Raw genomic sequence first — 27,176 nt, 5'->3', positions numbered from 1 at the left:
CTACGTATACCCGAAGTAGACAAACTTAGCCAACGTAGATCATCAACATCATGACGATAGCATGTGTAACAAATGCTCTTATTTCGTCACTTGAGGGAATATTAGAAGTCATTTGTGATGACATTTTTGCTTGCACCTCTGATCAGGAAATTGGTGGTAGGCTAGTGTGTGTGCTTCAAAATGCATGCGCGCCAAACTCGCACTAAATTCTACACAATGTCCCTTTAAATCAAATTACTACAGAAGATAAACGACAACATGTCAACAGCAGCTCTATAAAGGTAACATGTATCCACAATATTTTTTTTAATTATTGATGCCACTTGAGTATGTAAGCATAAGAGAACGAGATTATGATATCGCACGTAACAAATTGTGGTTGAAATTTGGTTGGGGAAGCTCTGAAAATCAAGCAAAAGTACGATGTGACTTTTGGCCTCAACTAGGCGTTAATTAGGCCAATGTACACTCTAAAAACAGTTGGGGTGCCCTCTGGATGCCACAGCGTCCTTAGCATTTTGCCTGTATTGCGTAATGGGCTTGCCGACTCTGGACAACAGATACTCCCTGCAAAGCAACACTGGGAGAATACTGATAGTGTATGAGACAGCAGTATCTGTTCTTTTGTGATCTTTATTTTCCTTAATCAGCACTGGGGTCACAAACAACGTAAACTACATATTCAAGTTAAAACTACAGAATGCTGAACATTATGTTGAAACAGCCTTCTTCTGTCCGATATTCAGTGGAAGAATTCCAGGCCCTTCAGTTAATAAGAATTACCATGGTGTAACCATGTGACAGGAAAAGATCATTGCTCAACTAAACAAGCATGATGTTGGTTAAGAATGCTGTCCTCTCAACTCCCTTGTAAAGGCAACAGCATTGGAAAAGCTGCACTTATTCAGTAATTGTGCCATGTACAGGTCTTGTCTATCAGTACAGAGATTGGAATACTGTCTGTTTTTTAGATGCAAAGACTGATAGGTAACACAGGATTTTGAATGTTATTGTATGTCATCATTTTTTTTCTCTACTGCCAAACTTCTACTCTCTAACAATGGATGCAGTACAGGGTGAAAGACTCAATTTAGTGTAATGTGTGTGTTTAAAAGACAACGATTATGCCAGGTCTGCAATGGTTGGAGCCGTTGTCGTAGTTGTAAACTTGTATTTTAAATATTCTGAAATCATTTGGTGCAGTGAAAGTCAAATTAATGGCAAATGGAGTGCACTACGGCGGCACGGTGGGCGACTGGTTAGCACGTCCGCCTCACAGTTCAGAGGTCGTTGGTTCGTTCCTGGCTCCGGCCTCTCTGTGTGGAGTTTGCATGTTCTCCCCGTGCCTGCGTGGGTTTTCTCCGGGTACTCTGGTTTCCTCCCACATTCCAAAAACATGCTTGGTAGGTTGATTGGACACTCTAAATTGCGCCTAGGTGTGATTGTGAGTGCGGATGTTTGTTTGTCTCTGTGTGCCCTGCGATTGGCTGGCAACCAATTCAGGGTGTCCCCCTCCTACTGCTCGAAGACAGCTGGGATAGGCTCCAGCACGTCCTTCTGAGGACAAGCGGTATAGATAATGGATGGATGGATGGAGTGCACTACTTGAGAAGCCTCAGAATCACCTATTTACACACACATTCATACACCATTGAGCAGCTGCGGCCAGGACCACTGGGAGTAAATTAGGGTTCAGTGGACACTTTGACACCTTTCATAATTGGACGAACCCTCTACCAAATGAGCCACAGTGGCCCTCATGGTCTTGCCACCCAGGGCAAACAGGTCCTTGGAGTGGGGGCAGACAAGGCATGTTACAAATGACAAATACAATTATTGGACCTGTTACAAATGACAAATACAATTATTGGACCTAGTTTGCGCTCCAAGACTCGGGTCACAGGATCCCCCTCTGGAGCCAGGCCTGGACGCCGGGCTCATTGAGTGCCTGGTGGCCGGGCCTGAGCCTGTGGACTCGGCCAGGCACTGCCCCAAAACACAATGTGGGTCCCCATTCTCATGAGCTCATCAATAGGGGTGTTATGATCAGGGCTTTATGCTGCCGGTTCCAATACCGATCTTCCATGAGTGAGATCAGCCGATACCGATTTCGATCGCATGGATTAGCTTCACACTCAAAAAATCACATAAAGGCTCCACACGGCAGCATCATGTATGTTTGGGTTACCGTGCGCCCATGCAGAGTTCAGGAAAAGCTGGTCTGTTGTTGGCTGTAGGCTGCAAAGTACATGCTGCAGGTGGTCAGTTTTTTGGTGATGGGCAATGAAAAGCGTTGATTGACATATGCCGATCACATACTTTTTCCACAGAAATTGGCCCATCACAATTGGTGGCCGATTGACTACTCATCGCGTGTTGGTGGGTCCATCGGGTGTATTGTGAGTTGGATGCCGGCTTGAGGCAGGGACCTTGGTATTCATTTCCCTGACTATTAAAGCTCGTTTTAAGGATATGGAATGGCATCTCTGTGGCAGAGATGGAGCCTAAACTGGTGTGCGAGTTACCAGTTCCTTTGAGAGGGGGTGGAATCTATTCTATTCTGAAGTTGCCCACAGTGCAGCCCCCCTGATCTCAGGTTGAAGTGCACTTGGGTTCTATAGTTTTACACCATTCCAAAACACACTATGAAGTTGGCATTAAAAAAAAAATATATATATATATATATATATATATATATATATATATATATATATATATATATATATATATATATATATATATATATATATATATATATATATATTCATCTTGAAAACTCAACATTGTTGCTAAATTAAAAAATATACCTTATGTATGGCAACACAAAAAGCATTTCTAGTGGAAAGGTCAGTTGGCAAAACAGTGTACGCTGTCAATATGTCACAGGCCACGTGGACGCCATCCAACTGAAAAATAACCTCTGTCCTAAAAGTGTGAGAACCCTGGTTGTGTAATAGGTGTATTCGACAGTTTGGTGCAACTACCTTTCAAGGTCGAAATGCCATCAAAGGTTTTTTACTTTTCAAAGATAAGGAAATAGCTCTTCCAGCCATCTGTGGTGCGGTGCTGTGTTTGGAGTCAACCCGGTTTTGAGTTTTAAAGCATGCTTAATCAACTGTTTGTTTGTTTTTTTTGTTAGCTTTTAGCCATGTTAAAATGTTTCTCCCTCAGCAAAACCATTCACTAAGTGGTGTTTTCCTCCATTCATCCATCTTAAAGCATTCCTGCTCGTTGCTCCTCTCGAAGCACCAATCGTGTCCGATCCAAGAAAACGACCTGGTCCTCACGTCACAATGTGAGGAGCCACCCCCGTAACCGCCCCTGCAGAGTAAACACACGGCCACTTTCTCAAGAAGACAGCAGTTGCTGTTTGGTGGGCTGCCAGCTTTGGGACGATGTCATGAAAGAGGCGCGGCAGCCTCCACGGGTGGAGGCGGGGTTTTGGTGAACCAGGTGTCTTACTTCTGGGTTAGAAAAATAGCCACCAAAATAACTCATATTTCATAAGAAATTTTAGTTAATCGTGCTAAAGGTAATATCATCATGTGTATGCCTATAGTTAAATGTAGAAATCATAAAATAGCATGATACACCTCCTGTAACACATTTCCCATTTTGTCTCTATACGTTTACATGCCGACTGGAAGTTAACATTGCACCAAACACAGAAGTCCAGGGCCAAAATATCTCCACGGAGATGTGAACAACTCATTGCACGTTTTATAGAAAACACTTGAATTCATTTGTTGCTGTGAGGGTGGCTCAACCAGTTATTCGGTTTAGGGGACATTTGATTCTTGAGACAGGGCCAGGCAGCTTTGAATTTTTTTTCCCTTAGTAAAATAAATGATCTTACTCTGATATTAGCATTTGTTTACTGATCTTAGACATGAAGTGGAGAAATATGCAAAAAAAATTACGGTATAATGCAAATACCTTTTCACAGCACTGAACGTGCCACCAGTAGTTATGTCACCGTTATGGTTTTGAAAAGGGCTCGAATCATGAAAATAACACTTACCGTCGTTCTATTAGCTCTCAATGCTATTGCTAATGTTGTTATGCTACGAACCTAGCACATGTTTCTTCAAAGAGGTTACAGCTCCAGAGCTGTTGTTAACTCTCTGAGATGCAAAATACTGTATTACTGATTGGTAAAATTTTAAACTGTAATGCTAACCATTTGAAATGTTATCTAGGCTAAACCATTTAATATTTAATATTAATATTTAATATTCTACTACTAAGTCATTCAACTAATATTTGGTATATAAATACACCCCAATTTTTCTTTGCTCTCGCATACATATTTCATCCTATGAGTCACTGATCATTAGTAGTTTACCTGTCTGACTTCTGTGCAGGAACAGGGTAAGTTTATAGAAGATGGATGGATGGATTCAAACTTAAGTCAGTTCTAAGTACAGAAAGGTGAACTTGAAACAGTCTACAGTGGAAGCTCGGTTTTTGAGCGCCTCTGTTCATCGAAAAATGTGTTTACAAACATGTATTCCTGATCGGAATACACCATGAGTTCATAAGTCCTAGAATTCATTGCACTGAAATTTACTAATATTTTTCTAAATGACTGACATGATTGTTTCCTTCTCTCAGATTTAGTAGAGTGTGTTCGTGGTATCATAAGCAACCTACTGGAGGACAACATTCAAGTGTGGACAATGAAAAGCCATTGTGGTGACATAAAGGTGGAATCCGTGTTGGATCACATAGATGCTGTCACCGATAAACCTGTACCAGCAATTTTACGTGCCACCACCTCTCTCAAATCCCCTACCCTCTACATCTTCACCTCTGGAACTACTGGTGAGTATCTCCTGCTATATTCTGAGGTCAAAACACCTGTCATGTCACACACAATCTGTGCATGTATAATAGTTCATATCAAATTTCTTACAATGAAATAGAAATCTGTTCCAGGGTCAAGCTGTCGCCATTTTTATTAACTGTACTAGAGTTATCCCGATTGGATGACGTGATCAAAAACTGGGGTCAATCACAGAATTTTTTAGCTGATCGGTATTGGCTAAAAAAGAAAATCAGCATCAGTGTTGGGTTGGGATAGTTTTTACCAAAATGCGTTGAATGTGAATTTGCTGCTGGATCAACGGTGACTCTGCTGCTGGGTCAACAGTGACTCTGCTGCTGGGTCAACGGTGACTCCACTGCTGGGTCAACGGTGACTCCGCTGCTGTGTCAACGGTAACTCCGCTGCTGGGTTTACGGTGACTTCGCTGTAGGGTTAATCTAATGTGACCTCAAAAGTGTTCTGAAATATAATTAATTACAATTTTTTTTAATTGATTATTAATCCCACTTTTCTGGGCCCCCTGTGGTCTAAACAGCATACATAGGAAGCCCACACTGTCATTTCTGGAGAAGTGTTGTGGTGTTAGCATTTATACCTGTAAACATTAAATAAAATGGCACAACTAAATGATTACACCCAACAAGCAAATATCAGTGTTTTATTTCTTTTACATGTGAGAAATGCTGCCACTAACAATTATTTTATTCATTAATCCAATGTTTTTGTTAGTAATAATCAATGAATCAATTTTTTTTAAATGATGCAATGAAAATGAACAGAATTGTGGATTATTGTTTACAAAACTAAATGCACCTGTTTGCAAATTTCAAATTTTGATTAAAAATAAATAAATAATCAGTCTGCTTTCATGGATGATTACCGTACATAATTTTGAGAATATTTAATGACAAGAGGATAAAAATCTGAGGAATTTTACAACTTAATATTTTGAAACAATTAACGATATTAGTTGATGTCAGTTCTGAGTGTCTAGGACAGCGGTCTTTCAATCCTGTTCCTCGAGGGCCGGATTCAAATGGTTAGATAATCAGCAAGGTCTGCGCAAGCTGGATAACGATTATGATCATTTGAATCAGGTGTGTGGCAGCTGGGAGAGATGGAAAACATTCAGGAAAGCGGCCCTTGAGGAACAGGATTGAAGACCCCTGGTCTAGGACACTGGGTTCAAAAGTTATGGTCAAAAGACGTCCTCCACTTAGAAATGAGTTGGATGTGTACTACCACATGTCCCTAGCAGAGGACGCACTTGGTGATAGTTTGTAATTTTTAATGTGAAATTACGGGTTCTAAAAAAATGTGACGTTATAAGACGGCACATTGTTAAAGCTGCCAAGGAAATAGTTTAACACACAAAAAAAGAAGGCACTTAGATGTCGAAATTCAAGTGGGCGGAGTCAAACAAATGTTAAGCCACGCCTCGAACTGCGCTCTGCAGTCAGGGCTTACTTGGCCGGTCAGCAAGCACTCAGGGTGGACTAATCCTGTGCGAGACCCCGCTCTATTCTTCTTGGTTTAAACAAGCCATTGTTGCCGCGATTTCAGCCTACGCCGTGTTTGTTTAGGGGTAGTAACATACAACTAGCTTCACAAAAAGCGTCTTATATTACATGAATGTAGAATGTGGTTTAACTACACCCTTGTATTTACTGCTTCACATCACCATTAAACCACCTGAGTCCCCTTATGCCAATATTTGGGTTAAGAAATCAATGCATTTTGTTTTGTTTTGTGGGTAGAGCATATTTTACCCAGTAGATGGTTTATAATTTATTCCAATTTTAATCAAATGTTATTTTAAACTGACCCAACAGTGTTGACCCAATAGTTGAGTTACTAAATTGACCCAGCATATTGTCACCCAGTTTAAGTTCACCGTCAACGAAACATAGAACTAAGGGAATTACATGTTGTGTAATTAAAATAACCACAAGGCTATAACGGACATCCATTTAGCGGTGTTATAAGTGTTTAAGTAACAGATATTTGAACACAAACCGTGTAGGAACGCATACACAGATAATATAACAATACTCGCATACAAATATTCTTTATCCTCTGCAAAGAACAACTAATATTACTGCCGAGGAGTTATGTCTCCTACGTCTTATGTATATCCGTCGATATCCATAAATACATGTCTGTATTATACTGCCCCCACGTGACCATAGCGCACACCAGAAAGAGCAGCACAATGTCTTTTGAAGTGAAGCAAAAATGTGGCAAAAACGGTTTAATTTTAAATATTCTATTTAGTTATTGTTACTCTATATTTTTTTATTATAAAATAAAATACATGTAGCGCATTACCAATGTTTTTGTTGGGTCTTTTGGGAGGCTGGAACTGATTAATGGTCCTGAAGTTCATTTTAGTGGGGGATAGATGATTTGAGATTATTCGATTATTCGATTATTTTGATAATAGAGTAATTGTTTCACCTCTAATATACTGCTATTGATTGTGTCACAGTTCAATATTTTTTCAATACAAATTTTTTATTGCAAAAATATTCATGTTTTAATTTATTTCTTTTTAACTTATATCTTATACCTCAGTGTCCCCTATACTAGACATCCACAAATGCAAACAAACAAGGTAAAAAAGGAAAAATATTAGAAAAGCCCATAGCAGTGCTGCCAACATATACAAAATCACTTACAGAACAATTTGTCTATATTTCCACATTTTTAACATTAACATTCTCAACAATGCAGAATTGCTGATGTTTCATGGCTCAGACTGTAGTTCACAGTGCACACGCGCTCTTATGCACACACATGCACACCCACACATACACACGATAGTCTCCTCCGCTGCACATAGCTCTCCTGAAGGCAGAGACAGAATGGTGCATTTGTCTTCATAGCTTGTTTGGAGGGAGAGGCAAGCCGAACGTTGCTCCTAAATAAGTCTGCCTAGCCTGTTATAAAGAAGCCTCCTCGCTAAACAGCATCGTCAAAGAGCTGAGACAACTTTAGAGCTCAACGAACAGGTTACCAATTGTGACACGACAGAACTTCAAATAGAAGTTTTAAATTATTTGGTGCAAGCTTATTCCCCACCGGTTGCATTTAACAAGGTCATAAATCAATAGTGTCATTTCTAGATGAGAGAATCAAACACATACCCAACATATGGAGCTGCGTGGGCCCTTCATTTTAGCCTGCACAGGCCTATAAATAAGGATGTAAATGTATTGTTTACCATTAAATCAAACGTGTCAAACAGAGAAATCCCTCAGTCTATGGGTCTTTCAACCAAATTGGTGCCATTTTCGTCCTCAGACAATTACATGAAAATACATTTTTATAAAGCGTCTTGCACATGTATATGTATTGTGTTTCAAGTAATACTGTCAAGCGATTACATTTTTTAAACTAATTAATCACAAAATTTTCCATAATTAATCGCGATTATTCGTGTTTTTCAACTACAGTTTTTTACAATGCTTGGAACCGATATTTACTTCAGTAAAAATCTTGGAATTACTATGGGACAAATGTAAAGTATATTTTGATTCAAAGACTGTTCTAATATGATCCTTGAATATGATTCTTTTCCAGCTTTTGATCTGAATTGCGGTTTTCTGCTGTTTTTTGGTGTCTATTGTATATAGTATTTTATGTTTTAATTTTTTGCTTTCACTTGTTATATTATTGCTGTTTTGTTGTTGTAATGTAAAGTTCTTTGTTACAGCTGTAGCTGATATGAAATGCACTATAAAAATAAAGTTGTATTGTATTGTGTTGCATTGTATAAAACACAACAGTTGAACAATACAACAAAGACGTACAACTAATATGGTATTTGGATTTGGCTTTTCAAAGTGTGCAAATTATTTGGGATTTCTCCAATGAGCCGTCCAGCACCTTTTTAAAGTAAAAGTGACTCTCCTCTAAGTTTGGTTGCAAAGTGAGCAGAGTTCAGCTGCAACAGGAAGTAAATAAAATTGAGTGAACTGAGTTAATTTTTTTTAGTGCGTTATGAAATTTAAATTAATCTCCATAGTTAATGCTTTAACTTTGACAGTACTAGTTTCAAGTTAGCATTCAACTAGCATAAATGTCATGGCTAAAACCCACTAAGAGTTTCAGTCCAAAAAACTGACATGATAAAACAAGTTCTGAGATGAACCAATGCACATTGAGTTGTTCAATATGTGCATCATCAAAATTTGTGCTTAAAAAAAGGAAAGAGAAAGAGGAAAAATGTAGAACTTTGTGTTTATTTTGAGAGTATTACAACAAGCAATTGGCACTGATTTGGTGGAATGGTCCATATAATATGAATATATATCACAACATATAACATATACATGATGTATGTAAAAATCTGATTCACTGTCTTTTTTTCTTAATGCATTGCCGAGGTATTAGATTAGGACTTGGTATCGGCAGATACTTAAAACCAAAGCCTCGGACTCCGACTCAGGTTCCCAAAATGCGTGATCGGGACATCCATTGTTATAACGCAAATGTTTGGCAATAAAACGCAATAGTATTGCATTATAAAGCAATCTTAAATATTCTTGTGATGTCCCCTGGTGGGCTCCAGTCTAGTGACCGGTGGTGATTGTGTTAGCAGCTAAATGTGGTTAAACAGTTGTAAACAATTCAATCCAGTCACGATACTCCCAGACGGTAAGTGGATGTGAATAGGAAATTAGCCAGCTAATGAGCTTGAAATAATGTTTATGATTGCACGGACAGTCTTTTTGTTTTGGGCGGGGGGGGGGGGGGTGTCAGTCTGATGGAATGTAAGCACTGACGCGCTTTTAAAAGGACAAGGACGGATAGGGTCGAAGGACGATTATTTTTATGAATTAGAATGGAGGGGCGAGGACGGAAGGGTGCCCAGGTCGCGGACCGAGGACGGACTGGCAAAAAAAGGGTAAAGTGCCCAGCTTTGGTAGCAGTTGTGTGTTTCTAGTCGTGTATTAAATGATTGAATTTGTGACTTCTGTTGACAGCATAATTAACAAAATAAAGTATTTCAGTGGCCACCTTAACAATATCATATACAGGTGGTGCTGTACATATAGTGAGGAAGATATTGAGTCTTTCCACAGATGCTGTCTTTGCAGATGTCACAACACAGTGTGCGGCATGGCTCAGTGGCAGAGTGGTCATATCCCAACCCAGGGGTTGGGGGTTCGATCCCTGGCCATCGTGACCATATCGAAGTGCCCTTGAGCAAGATGCTGAACCCCCAGTTGCTCCTAATGCTGAGTCATCAGTAGGTGAATGAGGAAACGGTGTCAAGCGCTTGGAGTACCAAAGGAAGAAAAGCGCTATACAAGTGAAAGCCCATTTACAATGATCTTGTGAAGCTGATTAAAAAAAAAGAGACAAAAACTCGTATTGTTCTATCGATACAGTGCGTACCAAACCGCCACTCCCGTATCAAACAATTTCATACAGATACGTGTATTGTTGCACCCCTAATATACTGTATATTTATTAGGGGTGGAACATGTCACGGCTGAACTAGGTTAGAAAACAAATGCACAACTTAAACAAGACAAAGTTCAAATAATAATGTTTTAATTATAAAGTTCAACACAAAGTCACTCCTGAGAGGAAAACTGCAACTGTTACAAGGAAACACAAAATCACTCTACTGAGGAGAAACAATCACCAAAAATAAATAATGTAAAGTACCAAAAGACTCTGACATGACTGACAAGATGAAATAGCACAGGACAAGAGGAGACACTATACATGGTGATGAGGAACAGGTAGAAACGATCAGGGTGGGGAAGACAATCAAGAAACACGGGAAGAGCAAGTTGCCCGATATGATGGAAGAGGTGATTTCAAAATAAAATAGGAAGGGAACACAAAACAAACTCAACCTGACTTTTTGGATATGACAGAACGGTTCACAAAATCCATAGTTTGGTTCATATCTCGATTTTGTGCTCAGGTTAAAAGTGAAAACTACAAGTTCATGTATATATTTATACATACTTCAGCTCAAGGACGGCACTTATTTTTTCATTTGTTTTATAACTGTGTTGCATCTGTTTTACTTTCACTTGAAGCATGTCTTTTCTCTCCTTCTCCAAGCAGACTTTGTACGTCAAATGGAAATTGCTTGTTTCTTGGTTTGAACAGGATTTGGCGCTGTTTTCAGACCCATTAAGTCCATGCATGATCTTTCGTGCCTTTAACTTAATAAAAATTGGTATGCTCAATAAGTCCAACGTTTTTCACTCATCATATAGTCCTATATCACGATATGTTAATTAGGGTAAAATGAATTAACTGTAAGGAGTTTCATAGTTCTGGTTAACAGTTAACAAATTGGCTTACTTTACTTCACGTGCCAATTCTTCTGGAAATGTTGTACCTTAACTTGTACCTTTTGTACCTAAATTAGATTTACGTGGTCAATTATTACCTCCAAAAATTGATTGAATTATTTTGTTGATTTCCAAATATAACAGGAAGTTTGTTTTTTGTTGAAATGTAAAGAAAGCGTTCAAGCAATCAATGCATAAAGGAGTGCTTCTTGGATGTTTTGAGTTTTCTCAAAACTGTCTCTTTGGTGCTCTTCAGTCAATGCAGGACTTAAAAAATGTGCCTCAGTTTCCATTTTTGGAAAGAAAGCGTGTTTACAGTGAACCTTGATTTCAGTTTCGACGGTGCTTCTACTACCTTCTCCGGCAATCACTCTAAGCACATCGGAATGTTTGATGGAATGTTTGATAAAGAATCACAGTACACTTTACACTCGTTTTTTTTTCGGCCTCCCAGTAGTCGTCTTGTTTTGAAGAGGGGGTTCTTTCTAATGAAAATGAGCTACCTCTAACCAACCTGCTCCACTGCGGAGCAAGGAGGCTGAACGAGGCAAGCAGGTTCTACTTGTTTAAGCAAGTATCTTCTTTCTGGAGCCCAGAATGTAGAAAAAAGCTGTGTATGTGACACACCATGCAGACAAACCAAACACCATAGAAGTACTAATGCAGTCACATTTTGTTGCTAATCCTTAACATATCCAAGACTCTAATTACCACCAAAGCTCCATCATATTAATTTGTATTATCCATCCATCCATTATCTGTACCGCTTATCCTCACAAGGGTCGCGGGGCGTGCTGGAGCCTATCCCAGCTGTCTTTGGGCAGTAGGCGGGGGACACCCTGAATTGGTTGCCAGCCAATCGCAGGGCACACAGAGACAAACATCCACACTCACAATCACACCTAGGGGCAATTTAGAGTATCCAATCAACTTACCATGCATGTTTTTGGAATGTGGGAGGAAACCGGAGTACCCGGAGAAAAAACACGCAGGCACGGGGAGAACATGCAAACTCCACACAGGGAGGCCGGAGCCGGGATCGAACCCACGACCTCTGAACTGTGAGGCGGACGTGCTAACCGGTCGACCACCGTGCCGCCCTAATTTGTATTATATGAAAAATAATTATTTTTGTGTGTGTGTCTGTGTGTGCGTGTCTGTGTGTGTGTTTTTTTTATTCAAATAATAAAACTGGTATTTAGGGTTGAAATCCTTCAAAACTATTAACTGTTTGGTAGTTTTGAGCAAGTCTGAAACTGTTTAAAGTGGAAGTCAACACAATATATATATATATATATATATATATATAGCAGCAAAATGCACTCGTTTTTAGCCATCTCTGGGGCGGCCATTTTGTCTTATGTCGCCTGAAAATGACATCACAACTGCTAACAATGACCAATCACGCCTGATCTGTTTTCTGAATCTGAGCCATGATTGGTTGTTGTGAGCAGTTGTGATGTCATTTTCAGTCGACAGAAGACAAAATGGCCGCCCCCAGAGATGGCTAAAAAACGAGTGAATTTTGCTGCTTAACTTATATTTTATACATATATCTATAGTTTGCGGCGACTTCCCCTTTAAGTGATTTATGAATTTATAACATATAAGTTAACATCAGCTCCAACAGGGCATCATCGCTGCTGCTGAATTTGCTTTTTTTTTTTTTTTTAAATTATATACAGTAAATAAGTAACAAAGGCCAATCTGTTTTTTTATTTTTTTTCTCTTGCCAGGGCTTCCCAAGGCAGCAGTGATCACTCACCTCCAAAGCTTGAAGGCAGCAGGTGGATTCTGGGCGTTTGGGGTGACTGAAAATGATGTGATGTATATCTCTCTGCCGCTTTACCACAGCGCAGCTTCACTGATTGGCATCGGGGGAACCATTGAGCTTGGTGAGTAGAAGAGTAGTAGAGTATAGTTACAAACATGCTGTCTTTTTACAGCTTAGGTGGATCGATGGTTTGACAATGGAAGGATGGATTCAACTGTATGTCACAGGTTGTCACAGTAGTTCTCACTACTGATGCATTTCCTCTTTGGAATCCAGGTACTTGAAGGCAGAGATGGGGGACTCGAGTCATATGACTTGACTTGACTTGACTTGACGTGGGGCTTGGTATCTAAGCAACTCGACTTGATTTAGGCTTGAACTACATGACATGTCAAGCCACATAGTTTATAATTTGGAATCCGCATTTTAACACAGTTTTTCTTGGCAACCTGGCAACCCAGTGAGTGTCGCTTGATGGTGTGAAGTGACGGCATAAACACCAACTGCAGCAACTGAGCAAATCCGAGGATCATTAATTTGAAATAATGAATTATTCTGCCCCCCGTGAGCCGTCACCTTATCGTGGTGGAGGGGTTTGCGCGCCCCAATGATCCTAGGAGCTACGTTGTCTGGGGCTTTATGCCCCTGGTAGGGTCACCCATGGCAAACAGGTCCTAGGTGAGGGACCAGACTAAGCACGGCTCAAAATGACCCCTTATGATGAGAAAAATTAATGGACCACGTTTTCCCTCGCCCGGACGCGGGTCACCGGGGCCCCCTTCTGGAGCCAGGCCTGGAGGTGGGGCTCGACGGCGAGCGCCTGGTGGCCGGGCCTGCACCCATGGGGCCCGGCCGGGCTCAGCCCGAAAAGGATACGTGGGTCCCCCTTCCCATGGGCTCACCACTGGTGGGAGGGGCCAAAGGGGTCGGGTGCCGTGTGAGCTGGGCGGCGGCGGAAGACGGGGACCTTGGCGGTCCGATCCCCGGCAGCAAAAACTAGCTCTTGGGACATGGAATGTCACCTCTCTGGCAGGGAAGGAGCCTGAGCTGGTGTGTGAGGCTGAGAGGTTCCGATTAGATATAGTCGGGCTCACCTCCACGCACAGCTTGGGTTCTGGTCCCAGTCCTCTCGAGAGGGGTTGGACACTCTTCCACTCTGGAGTTGCCCAGGGTGAGAGGCGCCGAGCAGGTGTGGGCATACTTATTGCCCCCCGGCTTGGCGCCTGTACATTGGGGTTTACCCCGGTGGACGAGAGGGTAGCCTCCCTCCGCCTGAGGGTGGGGGGACGGGTCCTGACTGTTGTTTGTGCTTATGCACCAAAAGGCAGCGCAGAGTACCCACCCTTTTTGGAGTCCTTGGAGGGTGTGCTGGAGGGCGCTCCACCTGGGGACTCCATCGTTCTGCTGGGGGACTTCAATGCTCACGTGGGCAATGACAGTGAGACCTGGAGAGGTGTGATTGGGAGGAACGGCCCCCCCGATCTGAACCCGAGCGGTGTTCGGTTACTGGACTTCTGTGCTCATCACGGATTGTCCATAACGAACACCATGTTCAAGCATAAGGGTGTCCATATGTGCACTTGGCACCAGGATACCCTAGGCCGCAGTTCGATGATCGACTTTGTAGTCGTATCATCAGACTTGCGGCTGCATGTTTTGGACACTCGGGTGAAGAGAGGGGCGGAGCTGTCAACTGATCACCATCTGGTGGTGAGTTGGCTCCGATGGTGGGGGAAGATGCCGGTCCGACCTGGCAGACCCAAACGTATTGTGAGGGTTTGCTGGGAACGTCTGGCAGAATCCCCTGTCAGAAGGAGTTTCAACTCCCACCTCCGGCAGAACTTTTCCCACGTCCCGGGGGAGGCGGGGGACATCGAGTCCGAGTGGACCATGTTTCGTGCCTCCATTGTTGAGGCGGCCGATCGGAGCTGCGGCCGCAAGGTGGTCGGTGCCTGTCGCGGCGGCAATCCCCGAACCCGCTGGTGGACACCAGCGGTAAGGGATGCTGTCCAGCTGAAGAAGGAGTCCTATCGGGCCTTTTTGGCCTGCGGGACCCCGGAGGCAGCTGACGGGTACCGGCAAGCCAAGCGGAATGCGGCTCTGGCGGTTGCTGAGGCAAAAACCCGGGTGTGGGAGGAGTTCGGGGAGGCCATGGAAAATGACTTCCGGACGGCTTCGAGGAAATTCTGGTCCACCATCCGGCGTCTCAGGAGGGGGAAGCAGTGCACCATTAACACTGTTTATAGTGGAGATGGGGTGCTGCTGACCTCAACTCGGGACGTTGTGGGTCGGTGGGGAGAGTACTTCGAAGACCTCCTCAATTCCACCGACACGCCTTCCACTGAGGAAGCAGAGCCTGGAGACTCTGAGGTGGGCTCTCCTATCTCTGGGGTTGAAGTCACCGAGGTAGTCAAAAAGCTCCTCGGTGGCAAAGCCCCGGGGGTGGATGAGATCCGCCCGGAGTTCATAAAGGCTCTGGATGTTGAGGGGCTGTCATGGTTGACACGTCTCTTCAACATCGCGTGGACATCGGGGACAGTGCCTCTGGATTGGCAGACCGGGGTGGTGGTCCCCCTTTTTAAGAAGGGGGACCGGAGGGTGTGCTCCAATTACAGAGGGATCACACTCCTCAGCCTCCCCGGCAAGGTCTATTCAGGGGTGCTGGAGAGGAGGGTCCGTCGGAAGGTCGAATCCCGGATTCAGGAGGAGCAATGTGGTTTTCGTCCTGGCCGTGGAACAGTGGACCAGCTCTACACCCTCAGCAGGGTCCTCGAGGGTGCATGGGAGTTTGCCCAACCGGTCTACATGTGTTTTGTGGACTTGGAGAAGGCGTTCGACCGTGTCCCTCGGGGAGTTCTGTGGGGGGTGCTTCGGGAGTACGGGGTACCGAGCCCCCTGATAAGGGCTGTCCGGTCCCTGTACCACCGATGCCAGAGTTTGGTCCGAATTGCCGGCAGTAAGTCGGATTCGTTTCCTGTGGGCGTTGGACTCCGCCAAGGCTGCCCTTTGTCACCGATTCTGTTCATAACCTTTATGGACAGAATTTCTAGGCGCAGCCGAGGTGTCGAGGGGGTCCGGTTTGGTGGCCTCAGTGTTGCATCTCTGCTTTTTGCAGATGATGTAGTACTGTTGGCTTCTTCAAGCCGCGATCTCCAACTCTCGCTGGAGCGGTTCGCAGCCGAGTGTGAAACGGTCGGAATGAAGATCAGCACCTCCAAATCTGAGACCATGGTCCTCAGTCGGAAAAGGGTGGCGTGCCCTCTCCAGGTCGGGGATGAGATTCTGCCCCAAGTGGAGGAGTTCAAGTATCTTGGGGTCTTGTTCACGAGTGAGGGTAAGATGGAACGGGAGATCGACAGGCGGATCGGTGCAGCGTCTGCTGTGATGCGGACCCTGTATCGGTCTGTCGTGGTGAAGAAGGAGCTTAGCCGAAAGGCGAAGCTCTCAATTTACCGGTCGATCTACGTTCCTACTCTCACCTATGGTCATGAGCTGTGGGTCATGACCGAAAGAACAAGATCTCGGATACAAGCGGCCGAAATGGGTTTCCTTCGCAGGGTGTCCGGGCTCTCCCTTAGAGATAGGGTGAGAAGTTCGGCCATCCGGGAGGGACTCAGAGTCGAGCCGCTGCTCCTCCGCGTCGAGAGGAGCCAGTTGAGGTGGCTCGGGCATCTGATTAGGATGCCTCCTGGACGCCTCCCTGGTGAGGTGTTCCGGGCATGTCCCACCGGCAGGAGACCCCGAGGACGACCCAGAACACGCTGGAGAGACTATGTCTCCCGGCTTGCCTGGGAACGCCTTGGGATCCTTCCGGAAGAGCTGGAGGATGTTGCTGGGGAGAGGGAAGTCTGGGCTTCCCTGCTGAAGCTGCTGCCTCCGCGACCCGACTTCGGATAAGCGGGAGATAATGGATGGATGGATGGATGGATGAATTATTCTGTTCATGACTTTGGCAAAAAATAGGATGGCAAAACGCATCACTTGCACCTCACAGAAAGAAGACAACAACGTCGAACTTCCTTCTTCATTACAAAACCTAAAACAGCTAAGCTAACGTCACATTTTAGCTAGCGATACGAACATTGCTTTGGGACCAGTAAAAAATGTTATTGTGAAACATTTAAGTACAACTAAGTAATTTAACTAGGAGTGGGATGGTTAGTGAAAACTGTTCGAACCGTTCGTTTCGACTGTTTGTTGAGGTTCGGTTTGCATAGTCATGCAAAAAGTGGGCTGCCGTGACTCAGAGGTAGAGCGGGTCATCCAGTAACCGGAGGGTCCACTGTTCAAATCCCGCTCTGTCCGAGTCAAACATAGTTGTATCCTTGGGCAAGACACTTGCCCCACCTTTCCATTTGATGATGGTTGGAGGGGCCGTAGGCGCACACTGGCAGCCACACTTCCGTCAGCCTGCCCCAGGGCAGCTGTCACTACAGAATGTACAGTAGTTTACCGCCACTAGAGTGTGAATGTGCGAGTGCCTGGATAATCTGTCCATTGTGAGCGTTTTCAGTGTCCAGAAAAGCGCCATATAAACATTATTATTATGAACCTCTACCCCCCTCAACTTCAAAAAGTGATAATATACAAAGTGCAGAAACTGAATGCCTTTCGTTCACCCATTTTCACACACTAATTAGATTTGGGTAACAGATTGGCGCCAGAGACAATGTGGTTTTTAAATTTGGTGATTATACATGTTTATTCCCAGATTCTGCGTTTTTCAGTATTTACCACCACATTAACAGTTTGCCAGTCATATAAACGTTAGTATAAAAAATAAAATCCATTCTTCAAAATTGTTGTTGTTGTTGTTTTTCATTTCATTTTTAAATATGTAAATGTTCATTTAATTTTTACAATAATGTACTTTTTATAGTATGATCAGTGATTTTTTTTTTTCACTCCAACATATAGTGTAACTGAGAAAAAATTTATCACTTGACTCAAAACTTGCTTGAAATTTGGTGGTCACTCGACTTGACTTTTTTGTTTTCCCATAGTGACTTGGGACTTCAGACTTACTTGCAACTTGCACTAATGTGACTTACTCCCACCTCTGCTTCAAGGTATAATTTCTTGTACCTAATCAGCTAGGGTTCCAAGCAGGCTGTCCAGCACGGGTCGTGTCAACCACTGTTAGCGGTTAAATTGTTGATCATTTGTCACTGCCATGTCCTTGCTGAAATTCACAAGTATAGCATTACCATTTTGAGGACAAGGATGTCTCAATCAAATTTTTTTTCACCCAAGTCCCTTGTTTTTATAAATCTGCCGATCAGGCCCGGGGAGTAACGGAATACATGTACCGCGTTATGTATTCAGAATATAAAAAAGTAACTATTCCGTTACAGAAAAAAAACGCAAGGAGATTCCAGGTACATTTATTAAAAACATAGACTATTTTGCAGGATTACATTTTCCACACGGACAGAGTGACACGGTTGCTTATTTGGCCCTCAGGACAAATTTAAGTAAAGCACATTTAGTTTGATTTAGTACAATATTTTACAAAGAGCACTGCAAAGCATGCAGCCTACACTGCATCTTGGCATACTCGACTTGATGCAATAAGCATTTTATTGTTAACCCTTATGGTTTGTGTCTTTGTTACCAGTATTTCCCTTGAATGTTTGTCTTATTTAACTGTTGAGTTATATTTACAGTATGTTACGCTTGTGTGGGCCTCGATTTGCAATCACATGATCAGATCAGGACAACCCCAGGATATATTGTTAAAAAAAACTAAATAAACACAAATGCAAATGCGTGTGCAGCTTAACCTGTCCCTTCCGTCTCAGATTTGTTCCAATCTATAATTTCCACTTTGCAACAACAATCTGTTTTCTTGCTGCCCTCAGCCTTCTCTTACCATGGGCGACAGATTTGTAGAATGTGTCCAATATCATACTCGCAACTTCGGATGGTAAAAAGTCAGGCTTGGTAAATCCATACAGAACTCAGTGTCTAACTCTATTTGACATTTGAAAATGTAGTAGTGTTGCACTGCAGTGAAATTGAATGCTGTATTATCTAATCACAAAAGTATGCCAAATGCTGCATATAATTGTAATTTAATTATCCTGTACACACATGGTCCTTTGTACCAAGGCTTGTTTTGGCGTTGGAATAGACTGACATTCAGGAATGGACAGCTTTGCATGCCTTCATCTTTGCTGCGGTTGAATATGAAGTTGTGTTCAGAATAAACGTACTGTGGTTAAAAAGTAAGTATAAGCTCAACATCGTTATACTGTATATATTTTTTTATTTCCATGTGTGTAAATGCTTTGAGATCACTGCACTCTCTATGCCAAAGCAAAACATGATGAAAACTTTAGAAAATGGTGTCATTTACCAAAATTGAACAAAAAGGAATATTTAGGCTGTTGATTTGATTTGGTTTTGATGCCTTTATTGCGAAAAGGTTAAATGATGTAAACACTTCACGCACCCACCCATCAATTTTGTATATAGCTGTTTGTCATCATTATCAGTGTTGCAGGTTAGCTGGAGCCGAAACCAGCTACAGTAACTATGAGAGAGGGATGGCATACACCCTAAACTGGTTGAAAGGCAGGACACATACCGTATAAACAAAAAACATTCACAGAGGCACATTTACACCTATTGAGTGTTTAAAGTCTTCCACCTAGCATCTGTGCTTTGGCATGTGTAGTATTCATGGAAAACTCACTTAAAGGAATATGTTCTATGCAAGCCCACTATTTGAAACAAGGCATTCTGATAAATATTGTGTTTGTGGAATAAGAGTTAATCCACCCCTTTTTAGCCATCTCTGAGGGCGGCCATTTTGTCACTTCTGTCGACTGAAAATGACATCACAACTGCTCAGGTAACGACTCACCGGTTTTCTGAAGGTGAGCCCTGATTGGTTGTTTCTTCAGCCCTGGGCAACTGTGATGTCATTTTCAGTCGACAGAAATGACAAAATGGCCGCCCCCTGAGATGGCTAAAAACAGGTGGATTTTGCTGCTTAACTCATATTCCACAAACGCAATATTCATCAGAATGCCGTGTTTCAACTAGTGGGCCTGCTGGGAACATATTGTTGAAAAAAATATGTTTGGGTTGATTTCCCTTTTAAGCACATGAAGAACATGGAAACCCCACACAGGAACCACAAACCTCAGAACTGTTAGCCAGACGTGCTAACCACTTGACTGACTTGACTGTGTACATAAAGTTTAGGACAATAAAAAAATAGCAGTAAAATAAAGATAGCTGTGAGTGAGCCATTCTGAACTTCCATCTCGTAACAACCGTTACATAATAGCTCAAAAAGTGGTTTATAAAAATTCTGGTTCATGTCAATCCATCATCATTATTTTAACCACACTTCCATCAGTAAATTTTACCGGTCCACCAGTCCTTCTATCATCAGTACTTCAGTCAAAAAAAAAACATGTCAGTCCAACAGATGAAAAATCCCAATTTGATTAAAATGGTAAATGGAGTGCACTATACACCAATGTATCTACGCAAAATTAATCAGAATGCCGTGTTTCAACTAGTGGGCTTGCATTGAACATATTCTTGAAAAAAAATAAAAAATATGTGTTGACTTCCGCTTTAAGGACGCAATTAACCCATTAAGCCCGGGAGCGCATAACCACGTTTCTACCACTAGAGCCAGGAGCGCTGTTGTGTCTTTCTACCTTTCAAACCGGGAGGTCGGATACGTCACTGTCCTTTTTTAATCCAATTCTCCGTCTTTTAGCCAACTTAATGCATCAGAATATACACGTGATGGTTTCGCGAGACCGCGGAGGATGTCGTGGAATTTTTTTCGAGCTTTAGGTAGGCTAATGGCGAACGCCGTCTATCGCTGGGAGCTCTGATGAAAGTAACGGCAGAGATATATAGACGACGTGCACGACCAGTGGAACCAGTTGAACGTGATACATGGTTTGTAGGCAATTACGATATTGACGTCTGTGTAACAGAATAGAGGATGGTAATTACCACTCGATCTTTTTTAATTAAAATAGTGCAAGAGAAGCACTGACGCATTATTTTTACATATTCGATTGAAACAGTAAATAATAATAAATCCTGCCTGTGTGAAAGCCACATGTCTAAGCTCTTTAATTCTTTTGGAATTATGTTTCTGTCTGCTACAGGGGCTGAGATATGAATCATTTTGTAAGTGTTGAATTTCTGGGAGAACTTCAGGTATTCAAGGGTAATTCCAAAGGCGACCTTAGGTTTTGGGGAGCTGTTGAGCTTAATGGGTTAAGATCATTCTGCTCCATGCAGAATTAGGCTGCATGGAATCTTCTGTGATGCCACTAGCCTGCGAGCTGGTATTTTTGAACCCTCTTCTTCTGAAGCTATTTATTTGTGCACAATGTGTTTATTCTCTTGTTGAAATGTGGTTGTGTGGGCAATCCCTTGAATGCAGTAGGTTATATACTATATTGCTCCAAAACCATTCCTTGTCTACATAAACAGTGCCCTTTGCCGAGAAAGGTTCAACGTACTTAAATGGTGGAGGTCAATGACTGATCTGAAAAACCTTGAAGAGGTTGTTGTCCTCTCATATTTAATTGACTAGCTATGGGGGCAGAGGGTAGGAGAAGCTAGAGTCAATCCAGGCTGAGGATACCGTTACGTTTGATATTTGGATTGCATATATCCTGTGCTGTTGCCTTTGACACATTTAGTTGTTTGTTCAAACCACACAGATATACCTCTTTTAGGATGTCAAAATTGATAAGGTTGTAGAGGGAACGGTTCAGCAGCTGAAACCATCAACTAGTTGTCTTGACTCAATTCCATCTGCCTTGTTAAAAACTATTGTGGAATATTTGTTAAATTAATTGCAGCAAGTAATGCGTTGCTCATTTCAGGCATGTTTCCTAAACTCCTGAAAGTAGCTTCCATTAAACACTTCTAAAAAACAAAACGTTGGACGCTTCAATGTTAGCAAACTCTCATCGCTATCAACTCAGACCTACCCTTCTTAAAAAAGATTGTCGAGAAAGAATTTTTCTTTTTTTCCCTTGTCCTGTTAGGACAGATAGCATTTAGCTGCTAGCAACCACCGTCGTGATGTGATGATGATGATGATGATGCAGACTGGAGCAAGCCATGGGACATCACGAAAATATTCAAGATTGCGTAAGAACTTTTTATTGCATTATTTTGCAATAAAAACAATTTTTGCAAAAATATGGCAATGTTATTTTAGGAGGAGAACGAACATCTTCCATTTCCGGGTCATAGCATTCTGTGTTTTTTTTTTCCCTCGTCAGTGAAATGGACGTCCACTAGAGGGCAGACTATACCTATAAGAACAATACAGCAGGCAGGAAAGGCACATGAAAAAGAGTTCTCCAGTGTTGTGCAGGCATAGCAGGCAGTCTTTCCTTTTAAAAGTACCCAACACGACTCGTCAGCTGGGACTTGACCCGGTTAGGGACGGTTAAAGGGATGCACAAAGATGCACAAAATGCACATGCGTCCTAGTTTAGTCCCTCCTTTTTAAAAGAGTTCTTGCCCTCCACAAAATGAGCGTCTGTCCGGGACGGACGGACCGTTCCGCCCCTGTTACGGAATGCCCAGCTCTGAATACTGCAATGTCACATTGGAGTCGACTTCTATACGGGAAGGACAGGATAATGTAGGAAAGGACAGGAAGTTACAGGGACAGGAGGTCTTCCAAAGGGCAAAATGTCATTGAGTAAAGCCAGGCAGCATGCCTCGATGTAAGAGACAGCGCTGGCTCGGCACCTGAATAAACTTCCAATTATCTAAAAATAGTACTGCCAACTACCTTGTACTGCCACTTGCTGGAAGAGAAACCGTAGTTTCTGGGCTCCAGCATGCACTTTGAGTCGCTTTTCAGGCCCTAAGAGTAACTAGGTATGCCACACACATTCATTAAATATCATAGGCTGTTGAACATCAGCATGTGCAGTACATGTGTGATAAAACAATTTTTTTGGCGATAGAAAGTCAAACGTCAATTTCTCTTGTGTGAGTGCATGTGAGTCACACAATGAATGTGTGTGGTGAGTGAGTGTGCAATGCTTCACTTCACTTTGTGCTCATGTTTTGGAGCAGGAAATATGCACATTCTGTTCCCCCTTGCTGCAGCTGGGGCTGAGAAGGAGTCCAGAGTCAGCTGTATGGCAACCAGAGTCTCTGCCATAGCTTCCACCTGGGTTGAGAGACCACCCACAGAGCAGGCTGTAGTCCGAGATGAACCCTCAAGGGTAGCGATCTGGGATTGCAGGGTAGGGAAGGCCTTGCTCAGCTCCTGCTGGAGTTTTGAAAGATCCCTAGCCTGTTTAGCCACCTCCCTGTGAAGCGCCGTTGGGCTCATGTCCCCTGCTCCCGGGGACCCGTCTTGGCTCGTCATGGCTTGAACGTTCTGTTAGGGCTTCATCGATGGAAAAAAAAATAGCCAAATGTGCCGGGCACCCCAGAAGCAGGGAAAAACAGGCCAAGAGTTCATGTCATCTTCCAAACAGCTTATCCTATATAGGGTCGCGGGGAGTTGCTGGAGCCTATCCCAGCCGTCAATGGGCGAAGGCAGACTACACCCCGAACTGGTCGCCAGCCAGTCGCAGGGCACACATAGACACTGTCACTGAGCGGGAATCGATCCCACGCTGCCCGCACACAACTCAGGCGTGTGTACCACTACACTAGGCCAAGAGTTCAAAACAGAAATTTTAATGAGAACCTGAATTCATATAGCAGTCGAGTACATGAGGGTCCTGAGTCCAGAGGAGGAGGTTCGAGCCAAGAGAAAGTCCAAGGGGTGGTTCCACTGGAGAGCAGACAAGGAGCGAAGATGAGGCCGGAGACACTGGTTGTAGCACGGAGGAAGTCTAGGGTTGAGTGGATAGGAAGTGGTTAATAGTTGATCAAGTATTACGAGGTCTGCAGGAATAAGAAAGTTGAATAGCATAAACTTGAGATTCAAACTTGAGACAGCTTCAGCTGGGTTGATTAGAATTCTCCCCAACTGTGCTGGCTGAAGCAGAAGCCTGGCTCCGCGGTGAGAAGGAGGGGCAGGAATCCTTGCCGTGGCGTGGCATAACAGTAGGAGGAGGGACTGGCTGTGGCCCCAATTCCCCTACAAAAGGCCCGCCACACCCTTGAAGTAAACTGGGGTCCATGGTCAGACACAATGTCCGAAGGCATCCCATGGAAGCGGACTACATGGAGGGTGAGGAGGTCCGCCATTTCTGCTGCAGAGGGGAGCTTGGAGAGAGGGACGAGGTGGGCTGACTTAGAGAACCGGTCAACTATGGTCAGGATGGTGTCATAACCCTGGGACACGGGGAGACCAGTAACAAAGTCCAGGGCTATGTGGAACTAAAACCGGCCAGGAACAGGAAGGGGTTGCAGAAGGCCTGCCGGACGGCAATGGGAGGCCTTATTTCAAGAGCAGGTGGTGCAGGCAGCCACAAACTCTCCGACGTCCTCTCGGAGAGTGGGCCACCAGAACCTGCGCCTGAGGAATTCCGCTGTCCGGTGCTCCCCAGGGTGACAGGCAAGGGGACTGGAATGACCCCACTCCAACACCTGGGAAAGGACAGCTGTGGGAACGAACAACTGGTTCAGGGGTCCGTTTCCAGGATCTGGTTGGGCCTGCTGGGCTTGCCTCACAATGGATTCAATCTCCCAGGTGACGACGCCCACCACCCGGGCTGGGGGAAGGATGGTGTCTGGACTCTCCTGAATGTCAGAACCATCCTGAGAAAACTGACAGGAGAGGGCATCCGTCCTGATGTTCTTGGAGACCGGGCGGTAGGTGAGGGTGAAATCGAAACGGCTGAAGAACAGGGCCCAGCGGGCCTGCCTGGAGTTTAGCCTCTTTGCCGTTCTCATGTAAGCCAGGTTTTTGTGATCGGACCACACAATGAACGGCTGCTTCGCTCCCTCCAACCAGTGTCTCCACTCCTTCAGGGCCTTGTGGACTGCCAGAAGCTCCTTGTTCCCCACGTTATAGTTTTTCTCTGCAGCGTTCAGGCGTCAAGAGAAATAGGCGCAGGGGTGGACTCTCTGGTCCTCCGACCGCTGAGATAGGACGGCCCCGATGCCCGTGTCTGAGGCGTCCACCTCGACGATGAATTGCAGAGAAGGGTCTGGGTGGATGAGCACAGGAGCCGTGGTGAACAGGTCCTTTAGCCTGGAGAACGCTGCGTCAGTGTCTAGTGTCCAGGCGAAAGGGTATGAGGGAGGAGTCAGGGCATTGAGAGGGGCTGCCACCTGGCTGAACCCCTTGATGAACCGCCGGACAAAACCGGCAAAGCCCAGGAACCGCCTCAGCTGGGTCCGGTCCGTGGGGCGTGGCACTGCCTTGACCTTGGCAGCATCAGCATGCATGCTCGCCCCTTTGACCACATTCCCGAGATATGTCACTGTATCTGAGTGGAAGACACACTTCTCAGCCTTGACAGAGACGGTTCTCCAAGGAGCGAAGATGAGGCCGGAGACACTCGCATGGAGGAAGTCTAGGGGTGAGAGGATAGGAAGTTGAATAACGAAGTTGAATAGCATAAACTTGAGATTCAAACTTGAGACAGCTTCAAACTCACCACAATGGTCACAACGTTCAAGCACTGGTTGCTTGTCCTCCGCTGGCTTTTGAAGGCAGCCGTCTTGATTGAAGGCAGCTGCAGCTGGGTTGATTAGAGTTCTCCCCACCTGTGCTGGCTGAAGCAGAAGCCTGGCTCAGCGGTGAGGCGGAGGGGCAGGAATCCTTTCCATGGCGTGGCATAACACATTCAGCTATCCATCCATCCATCCATTATCTGTACCGCTTCTCTTCACAAGGGTCGCGGGGCGTGCTGGAGCCTATCCCAGCTGTCTTTGGGCAGTAGGCGGGGGACACCCTGAACTGGTTGCCAGCCAATCGCAGGGCACACAGAGACAAACATCCGCACTCACAATCACACCTAGGGCCAATTTATAGTATCCAATCAACTTACCATGCATGTTTTTGGAATGTGGGAGGAAACCGGAGTGCCCGGAGAAAACCCACGCAGGCACGGGGAGAACATGCAAACTCCACACAGGGAGGCCGGAGCCGGGATCGAACCCACGACCTCTGAACTGTGAGGCGGACGTGCTAACCAGTCGACCACCGTGCCGCCCCACATTCAGCTATTTTAATGATAAAATCATTGACAATTATTGGATAGGAAAAGAAAATCAATGGAAAGCATGGCCCATAAAACTAAAATGGAACATCATATAATCATTCTGTTAGGTTTGTGGGGTGTGGCGTGGGGGACCCAAATGCAGGAAAGCGAGGCAAAATTCATGCGAAGAATATTGTTTAAGATTGTGGCAACTTACATAACATGTAATTAAATCATTAAAATAACAAAATGATAACATTGATAAATGTGGCTGTGAATTAAAACACAAAATCCTTCCACGTTTTTTTTTTTGCGAATTGAAAATTGCATTCTACTACATACCTTTTAGTTCAGAGTGTCAATGATCATTGCTTTGTGCAATTCACATGAATTCTCTCTGCTTTTTTTTTTTGTTATCAGGCCATCAATCCAGCGCTACTGGCGCTTTGTGCACATTACGTCCTCATTCAAGCGTCGTATTTTGGTCACGTGGGCTAGTCAGGCAATCATCAGTGTATTTTTTTTTGTAGTGTGGTGACATGGGTTAAACCAGGGGTGTCAAAGTCATTTTTGCCACGGGCTACATCACAGTTATGGTGTCCCTCGGAGAGCCATTGCGACTGTGAACACATATAAATGTAGGATCGCCTTATATTATTCCCCCAAAAATCACAGACAACTAGTTTTGAAATCAGAAGCCAGTAAATAGTTTGTGCAACTATTTTTCAATTTATTGCAAAGTAAGCATTGGTTAACAAATGTTTGCAATATGTATATGTATATATATGTATATATATATGTATATGTATATATGTGTCAATGATCATTGCTTTGTGCAATTCACATGAATTCTCTCTGCTTTTTTTTTTTGTTATCAGGCCATCAATCCAGCGCTACTGGCGCTTTGTGCACATTACGTCCTCATTCAAGCGTCGTATTTTGGTCACGTGGGCTAGTCAGGCAATCATCAGTGTATTTTTTTTTGTAGTGTGGTGACATGGGTTAAACCAGGGGTGTCAAAGTCATTTTTGCCACGGGCTACATCACAGTTATGGTGTCCCTCGGAGAGCCATTGCGACTGTGAACACATATAAATGTAGGATCGCCTTATATTATTCCCCCAAAAA

At 43.8% G+C, this 27,176-nt stretch overlaps 2 protein-coding genes across 2 annotated transcripts in view; one reads left to right on the top strand and one right to left on the bottom strand.

The window, feature by feature from the left end:
* Nucleotides 1-27,176, top strand: part of slc27a6 (solute carrier family 27 member 6) — a 79,468-nt gene that overhangs the window by 2,204 nt on the left and 50,088 nt on the right. Inside the window, exons 2-3 of the mRNA XM_086052996.1 lie at nucleotides 4,615-4,824; nucleotides 12,888-13,046. Of these exons, the coding sequence (XP_085909122.1) occupies nucleotides 4,615-4,824; nucleotides 12,888-13,046 (369 nt within the window). The remainder of the gene's footprint in view (nucleotides 1-4,614; nucleotides 4,825-12,887; nucleotides 13,047-27,176) is intronic.
* On the bottom strand, nucleotides 22,170-25,518 carry LOC147135090 (uncharacterized). Its single transcript, XM_086053592.1, has 2 exons — nucleotides 25,504-25,518; nucleotides 22,170-25,419 (listed from the first exon to the last, which is right to left on the bottom strand). Exon 2 carries the CDS (start codon nucleotides 25,289-25,291, stop codon nucleotides 24,938-24,940), a length of 354 nt encoding a protein of 117 aa, XP_085909718.1. The 5' UTR covers nucleotides 25,292-25,419; nucleotides 25,504-25,518; the 3' UTR covers nucleotides 22,170-24,937.

Source organism: Filicampus tigris, chromosome 15, assembly GCF_054856515.1.
Source record: "Filicampus tigris isolate MCC_2025a chromosome 15, RoL_Ftig_1.0, whole genome shotgun sequence".
In the NCBI taxonomy this organism is placed as follows: domain Eukaryota; kingdom Metazoa; phylum Chordata; class Actinopteri; order Syngnathiformes; family Syngnathidae; genus Filicampus; species Filicampus tigris.
This window is presented reverse-complemented; position numbering and strand designations above follow the sequence as displayed.

Bases quoted from the DNA above. Each gene is read 5' to 3' on its own strand.
- LOC147135090 (XM_086053592.1), bottom strand. From the start codon at position 25,291: ATGCATGCTGATGCTGCCAAGGTCAAGGCAGTGCCACGCCCCACGGAC.